Source organism: Enhydra lutris, unplaced genomic scaffold (genome assembly GCF_002288905.1).
Source record: "Enhydra lutris kenyoni isolate GAN:26980312 unplaced genomic scaffold, ASM228890v2 scaffoldscaffold5, whole genome shotgun sequence".
NCBI lineage: Eukaryota > Metazoa > Chordata > Mammalia > Carnivora > Mustelidae > Enhydra > Enhydra lutris.
The window spans coordinates 17,394,164-17,402,073 of record NW_019154089.1 but is presented as its reverse complement, the minus strand read 5'-3'; the positions used below and the strand labels follow the sequence as shown (position 1 = coordinate 17,402,073).

General features: G+C 45.9%; 1 protein-coding gene across 1 annotated transcript in view; it reads right to left on the bottom strand.

Moving 5' to 3' along the window:
* Nucleotides 1–4,789: 4,789 nt before the first annotated feature.
* LOC111141214 (serine/threonine kinase 10) overlaps nt 4,790–7,910 on the bottom strand; it is a 118,712-nt gene continuing 115,591 nt past the window's right edge. The window contains exon 19 of the mRNA XM_022493625.1: nt 4,790–7,242. Within this exon, the coding sequence (XP_022349333.1) occupies nt 7,102–7,242 (141 nt within the window). The 3' untranslated portion in view covers nt 4,790–7,101. The remainder of the gene's footprint in view (nt 7,243–7,910) is intronic.

Genomic DNA, 7,910 nt, shown 5'->3' with positions numbered 1-7,910 from the left:
TTTGATCTATTAGGAGAAAGTGTATCCCAAAATTTTAAAGAAAAAAAACCCTGCATGTATACAAAAAACAAGATTAAATGCAATGAAGGGATAAAATGTGATTATAACAATGAAAATTTAAAAAGATTTCTAAAAAGTATTGGTAAGATAAAATAGTTTAAAAATGTTAAAATAGGAAAGAGGAAAGATTTTTAAAAATAGAATAAGAAAGAAATAAAATTTAAGAAATTTAACTTTGAAAGACTAAAGGATCATGGGGAAAAAGCCATGAATTCTGTACACTGCAGTCCTCTAGCTCTCGTGTTCCACCGTTCTCATTGATTGGTGTTCTTGCTGATCTTCTTGGGGAGGGGCCCGTTGCAGTGAATCTCAAATGTCTTTGCCTGGGGCAGAATTAAACTACCCTTGCCATGGGCCAGGCTAAGTAATCTGCTTGGTTTTGTGCTCGGTAGCTTTTGTTCCCTGAATGCTTTCTGTAGAGCTTTGGAGGACGGGGATGAAAATGGTGGCCTCCCAGTCTCCAATTGGAGGAGCCGAGAGCTCCTTCCCACTCCTCAATGTGCCCTCAGAGAAAAGCAGTCAATCCCTTCCATCTCCCTGGTCTCAGGCTGCACTCTTAGCTCACCCAGCCTGTGACCGAGTGTTTCTATCTCTGGTGCACAGCCCTGTTTGGAGTCTCCAAATCCAGCAGATTCCTGCAGCACGCTCCCATGCTGCTCCTCCCAGAGGAGGAAGGAGGGGGTCTCTCCAGATCTGCCACTTGTGGGGCCCCTGCTTGAAGAGCAGTGGTCAAACTGTGCCTTGGATCACAGTTTGAGGTAATCTCGAGATGAGCGCCCACGGGTCCATCTCTGCAGCTGGCTTAACCGCTATGATACCTGGGAGCTCTGCCGCACTCAGACACCCCTGGTCTTTTTGTGACCCCGCGGGTTCTGAGACCACGCTGTCCCTGAAGGGCTCCACCCCAGGCTTAGCCTCTGGTGTAATGTCCCTCACTGGAGCAGACTTCTAAAAGTTGCGATTTTGTGCTCCCCTGCTCTATCACTTGCCGGGAGCCAGCCCTTTCCCTCACGATATGTCTTCCCGTATATCACCTGGGATTCACTTCTCTGCACGTCCTGCCTTCCAGAAAGTGGTCGTTTTTCTGTTCCTAGAATTCCTGCTATTCTTCTCTTTGATATCCTGTTGAGTTTGTAAGTGTTCACAATGGTTTGATAACTACCTAGCTGAACTCCTGGGACCTGATGACATTCAGGTCTCCTATTCCTCTGCCATCTTGCTCCTCCCTCTTGAGTTTATCTTCTTTGGAACTCTGTGGGCTTCTTGGATCTAGATGTCCATTTCTTTCCCAATATTAGGGAAGTTTTCAGCCTTTATTTCTTCAAGAAAAATCCCTGCCTCTTTCTCTCTTCTCTTTCTGGGAACTCTGTAATACAAATCTTAGTCCATTTGATATTGTCCTATAAAGCCCTTAAGCTATCTTCATTCCTTAAAATTCTTTTTTCCTTTTTGCTGCTCTGACTGGAGAGTTCCACTGCTCTGTGTTTGAGTCATTGATCTTTTTTCTGCTTCATCTAGTCTGCTGTTGAGCCCCTGTAGTGTATTTTTCAGTTTAATTATTGTATTTTTCAGCTCTGTGACTTCTTATTTGGTACTTTTTTGTATTTTCTTCCCATTTGTTAAAGTTCTCACTGTGTTTATCCATTCTTCTCCCAAGTTGGGTGAGCGTCTTTATGACCATTACTTTGGAATCTTTATCAGGTGAATTACTTAACACATTTCATTAAGGTTTTTTTTCTGTTTTACCTTATTCTTTTGTTTAGAACATATTCCTCTGTTTCCTGATTTTGCTTGACTCTATGTTAGTTTCTCTGTATTAAAGCAAAACAGCCATCTCTTCCAGTCTTAAAGGAGTTGCCTTGTTTAAGAGATGAATATTATTGCTCAGCCTTGTCTAGCCCTTGGTAGTCTCTTGAACCTTTATGATTTTCTAAGCCACCTGTCTTATTTTTAAAATAAAGCTCCCATTGTTGGGGGTGTGCCAAGTTCTGTCTGCCCTAAAGTAGAGGATTTCAGCACATAGATTCAGATTGATTGGAAGCCAGACCTTCAGGTAGCAGCTTTTGAGTATGCAAATACATATAATACTGTGGGGCCACAAGCATGAACCCTGCTGGCCACCAGACCGAGTGATCTGGAGGTGTTCCATAGATGGCATTAGCAAAAATCAGGGCTCCAGACAAGTACATATTTTCCTTTCTGGGAGATACTGGAGAACTGGAGCAAGGCAGAGGAGGAGCATTAAGGTGGTGTCCCCAGCCTACACTCTCTGAGAGTACCTCCATAGGTTTCTAGAGTGTGCCTCAGGCCAAAGCTCCTGGACAAACATATACACCTCTTTCACAGAAAGACTAAGGGGTGTTTCAGTCTGCTGTCTGTGCAGTAGTGTTCTGGGGGTGGTAGCCTGCCAAGAATTGATTGTTATAGTCCTGAGGGATGCTGGAACACAACCCTCCCTCAGCCCCCAGATTCAGGCAATCAAGAGGCATCCTGTGGGAAGCAGCCCCCAAAACTGGGGCACCAGACATGACCAGTCCACTGACTGCATGTGCAGGCTCCCCTTGCAGAGATCCTGGGATTTTGGTCAGCTCCACATCTGTACGCTTTCTAGGATCAGCGTCTCAGGGTAAAATACCAGAATCATCTCTTTGGCCTTCTGTAACTGCTTCAATCCTGACTTTGTTAAGTCTTCACTCTCTTATAGATCTCTTGTGTCTTCAAGTAGACATTTTTAATATTTTTGCCCAGTTTGCTTTCCAGTTTGTCCTTGGTTTTAGAGGACTGGTCTGAATTACCTCGTCTGCCATCACTGGAAGTGGAAGTTCTCTGTTTTGTTTTTTATCAACACGGTGGTTAATCTGACCTAGTCAACACCTCTGATACCACAGTGGGTTAATATACATCCAGTCCGCAGCCTCCAGACTGCCGCTGCTCCCCTTTCAGACCCTTGATGGCACAAGGACTCCAGACTGATTATTTCATTGTTGCAACATGCTGGGTCCTGGGTGTTTAGGGATCAGCTAGAGTCTTATTCCCTGCCCTTATGGAGCCTGCAGTCTGTGCATTCCTTTCTAAAGGCTCCAAGCTTTATGGGCCATTATTGCCTTCAATGTCAACATTATCTCTGTGCCCAGCTGGTCTGTTGAGTCACTGTCATGATTTCAACTGTCCTTCCCCTGAGTAAACTCTTTCCCAGACTTATTACTGTGCTTGGGTTGGAAAGGGTCAGTCTGAGCCCAGGCATGCAGGTCTGGCCCTACTCTCTCCAGTCTCATGGCTATAAACCATTCATACGGCAGTCCCTAAATGTGTTTTGGCACATAGTAGTTTGTCCTCCTAGACTCAGCGTCACTGCCTCTAGGAGCTCTTGCCTGATTCTCTGAGGTCTGTTTCCTCAGCCGGACAAGTATTTGAAGGCAATGTCAGTGTTTCATGCATTTCAGCATCTCTAGCACTTAGTGCATGAGAGATACCAGTTCATGTGGAATGATCTCATTTCTCAAGTTCCAGGTACCCCTTGAGGCATTATCTTCTTCGCCTGTCTCTCCTTTTTCCTGGGAACCCCAGCTACTTTTCTGTCCCTTAATGGAGGCATGGCATTGCACCCCTGCCTCCCAACACACCGAGTTCACAGACCTATGGGATACCCTGACAGTTGACCACCACCTGCTGGTCATTAGGTTTCTAGTAGAGTGACAGCTCAGGGCTGCAGAGTAGGGTTCTTAATTTTAAGGTATTCCATAAAGAATGTCAAACCCTTCTTAGAATATTTTCAGATGTACAATATAAAGCACATAGTTTACAAGTGAAAGCAATCATAACGAAATACAGATATCAAAATGTTAGAAAACATATATATATTGCTTATAGATGTGATATGTATGTATATATGTGATACACACATCTCAGTATTAAACAACAGGATCTAGTGATTGGTTTAATAACTACTGTTACCCCAAAGTGATGTAGAAAATTTTGAGATGTCTCCCCAGCTGTCTGGTGAGATGAAATCCCTGATTTCTCTTGCTGACACTGTCACAGGGACTGCTTATACTACTAGAGTCGGTTGCCTACATCCATACAGATGGGAAGTACGGAATTTCAGTTAGGGATTAGTCAAACTAAAAAACAAATCTTTCCCCACCTATGTACAAAGACATTCAATTCTACCCTCTGATTCCTGTTTGGTGATAGGAGGTCTGTGGACCCAGCTTAGGAACCCCTCAGTGGGGTTTCAGAGGCATGGCAGAAAATTGCTTTTAAATACAGTGCCTCTTACTCAGTGTAACGGGCAGCTGAGAATAGGAGAGGAGGTATGGTGGAAATAGCACCTCTAGGTCTAAGTTTGAATTTCATAGGCATCATTTACAGTATTGTGAAGTTTGGCCCAGCCTTCCCTTGCTCCATGTCCATTTCCTCATATAGAAAATAGGAATGACAAGTTTTTCCTCAGAAGCTGTTAAAAGGATTTAATAAAAATCCTCGGGGTCAAATGTTTGATGTTAAATGAAAATGTTAATGTTAAAATCTGTAGAACGCCCACACGCACACAAACATGCACGCACGCGCACACACACACATGCATAACTTCTTACAAAACAGAAACCCACCCCAAAGTCTGACTGGCTGTGTGACTCACAGAAGATAGTAAAACCCTTCTCACCTAGCAAATGTGGCTAAGTCTGCCTTGCTATTTCCACCCCACTCTAAGAGAACAACCACAAATGTAAATAGTCTCTCATCTTGTTATTTTATTAGAAGCATATTTACATTCTTGCAGTTAAACTTTGCAGAGAACATTTTACAAAAGTTTTGTATAAAGTTTTGAAATGACATAAAAATAACTTCTATCCTTTATAAAGGGAAAATATAAGTTAGTTATATTTACTCTGCCAAAAATGGACTGAAAACAAGAAACAGTTCCATCTGTCCCTTACAGAGGAAACATTAGCACGGGGCATGAGGAATACTGTGTGGGCCTTCTCACTGATGGGCATGCACGCTGGCTCCATCTTGAGGCTGGAGAACCCAACCAGCCCCCATCCAGAAAGGCTCATCAGGCCATGGGCAGCACTGAACAGGGAAGCAGCAACTCCCTGAACAAGATTCTAGGAGTCATGTGAATGATAAGCCAGATAGGGGCATGATCAACGACTTCCATCTGAACTATGAAACTGGCATTTCACCTAAATACTCATTCTCACACCCCAGGCTGCAAAAGGCAACACTGTAACAAAGCCAAAATCAGCCCTGCCTGACCATTCACCAGTGCTGACCTTGTCTGGTGGAACTTGGTCAATGTTCTGTAATTACAGTGCTGCTAGTTCATATTTTCCCAGCACCTGTGCACCAAAAGGAATAAAAGGGGACAATGGTTTCCCTTATGTCATATGTGCGAGACCAGAAAACTACCCCATCTGGGTCAAATACTGAAGCAGGCAAGCTGAATGTTCATTAATTTAAGAGGACCCCGCCTTCCCACAGCCCCCAGAGCCTCTTCACTGTGTACATAAGCCTTGGGAACCCCGAGTCCCTCCCTCCCAGTTCTAACCAATTAGATCCAGTTCTAACCAGTGCCAAGAACACTTCGAGAGAATTGCTTTAGAACCAAGCATCAAGCCTTAGACATTTAGGAGTGAAAGAAAAAGTCCTCCCTGGATGTTAGCCACTCCATCACCAGCAAAACAGTACCCAGACTTAATATAGCATCCGTATGATTCCTCAAAACCGCCTTCAGTTTTACTTAAAGCAGCTATCTTCCTATAGAAGCCATTCATTTATATTTAAGTTAGAAACCAAAATGAACGAAGTTTTCTTTGTAGAGAAACTGAATGCCTATTTGAGCATTAGGGTATTCTACGTCCTCCAGCCTTTGGGACTCCGAATCTGTAGGAGGCCAGCTGAGTAACCCAAAGGCCCAGGATTCCATCTGAGGTACGGAAGCTCTGCATCCATGGTGCTGCTGGGGACAGGAAGCATTACATTTCTCCTTGAGGCTTTTTCTCCCTCAGCGGAAATCCCGGTGACCACCAGCCTGTGTCTCAAGTGTAAGGCCAGACTCCTCCTCGGAGAGGCAGAGGGAAGCAGCCTCCCCATATCACCTGTAGACTGGATGGGCAGGTGTGAGATAGGAACAGCCTAGACATAGTCTTTTGTGGTGTAGAATTTATCCCTGAACCCAGGAGCCTATGCGGGAGCCAGAGGGAATCACAGACTGGTAGTTCAGCCTGTACCATTTATGCCAGCACCCAGCACACTTCATACCAGTGGCTCCACCTACACATGCTCAGGGGCACAGGCCAGGCAGTGAATGTGTTTCAGCCCACCTGGCACAAGAGGCCTAGGGCAGAGGCAAGCCTGGGGAATGCCAGGGGCCCACATGTGTGTATGTGTGCAAGGAGGGCGGGGGGCACAGGATGGCATGAAATACCCGAGACCAGCAGAATGAACAGTTCAGGCTCTCCTCCATCCCACTGCTGTAGCTGCGGCCTTATCTCAAAAGCAAATCGGGGGTTACTGGAAGGATGAGGGCGCCCCCTGAGGCAGCTGGCTGCAGGGTAGGCTTCACTAGGAACCGAAATGGCTGCTTAGAGCCATGCTTCTTGTCTGATACTACAAGGAATGGCTGCAAAGTCAGCAAAAATCACAATATGAACAAACTCATCATAATCAGCGACAGCACTTGGTGCCCACAGACCACAAAACTGGTGTTCTGGCAAACAGCAGGGCCTCGAGGCTGCAGAACACCATTTCTCCTGGACTCTGACCCCACTCCCTGACAGCTTGAAGGGATGTAGGGCTCAAAAAGAATATACATTAAGATCACACAACACATAATAAAACCTCGCCCTCCTTAAGTGAGCGAGAATTAAGGAGCACAGGGATGGGTCTGTTGGGCACAGCTGGGGTAGCACAGGGCAAGGGGCTGGATTCAAGTTGGCATGGAAGCAAGAGGGAAGGGGGGTCCTGAGTTACTTGTTCACAGAGAATGGGTGGGCCTTGGAGGCCCACCAGCCTGCCACCCACCGCCCCAAATGGCTGTTAAGAAGTATCCACAGAACTGTAGGGGAAGAACTTGGTGGCCTTATTTGGGGTGGTAGGGTTCAGGCATTCTGTCTCCTCATTCATTTTGAAGAACATCTCCTGTTCTCGCTTCTTCTGGTTCAGATCTTCTTCCAGTGCCTAGGACAGAAAGAGGGAAGACAGAGCTCAGTCATATCCCACAGGACACAGGTCTCCTAAATACAGGACCCCCACCAATGTGGCCTTCTCTGGAAATCCCCCATCCCACCCCAGGCCTTTAGTGCATGGTAACTCAGTCTTCCCTCTTTCCTCTCCCAGAGCTGGTCACCCAGCAGAGAGCTACCACCTCTTGCTTCCTTCTGCCAGAACCATACAGGAGTTTGCTGTGGGCCAGGGGCTACAGTTTGTGAAATGCCTCCTCACAAATGTGGTGGGGGGGAGGGGGCAGATGCCAATCTTCTGGCAGGGAAACAGCCAAATGAATGGAGAAAGAAAATGGACAGATAGATTTTTTAACAGCAGACAGTAGGGAAGTAGGGGAGGGGTTGGTGGGGACAGAGATGTCCAAGTACATAGTGTTCCTAATGAGAGCACTGCCCTACAGAGATCATCCAGGGGGTTATTTTTAAAATACATGCGCCTAGGGGTGCCTGGGTGGCTCAGTGGGTTAAAGCCTCTGCCTTCAGCTCAGGTCATGATCCCTGGGTCCTGGGATCGAGCCCCGCATCGGGCTCTCTGCTTAGCAGGGAGCCTGCTTCCTCCTCTCTCTGCCTGCTTCTCTGCCTACTTGTGATCTCTGTCAAATAAATAAATAAAATCTTTTAAAA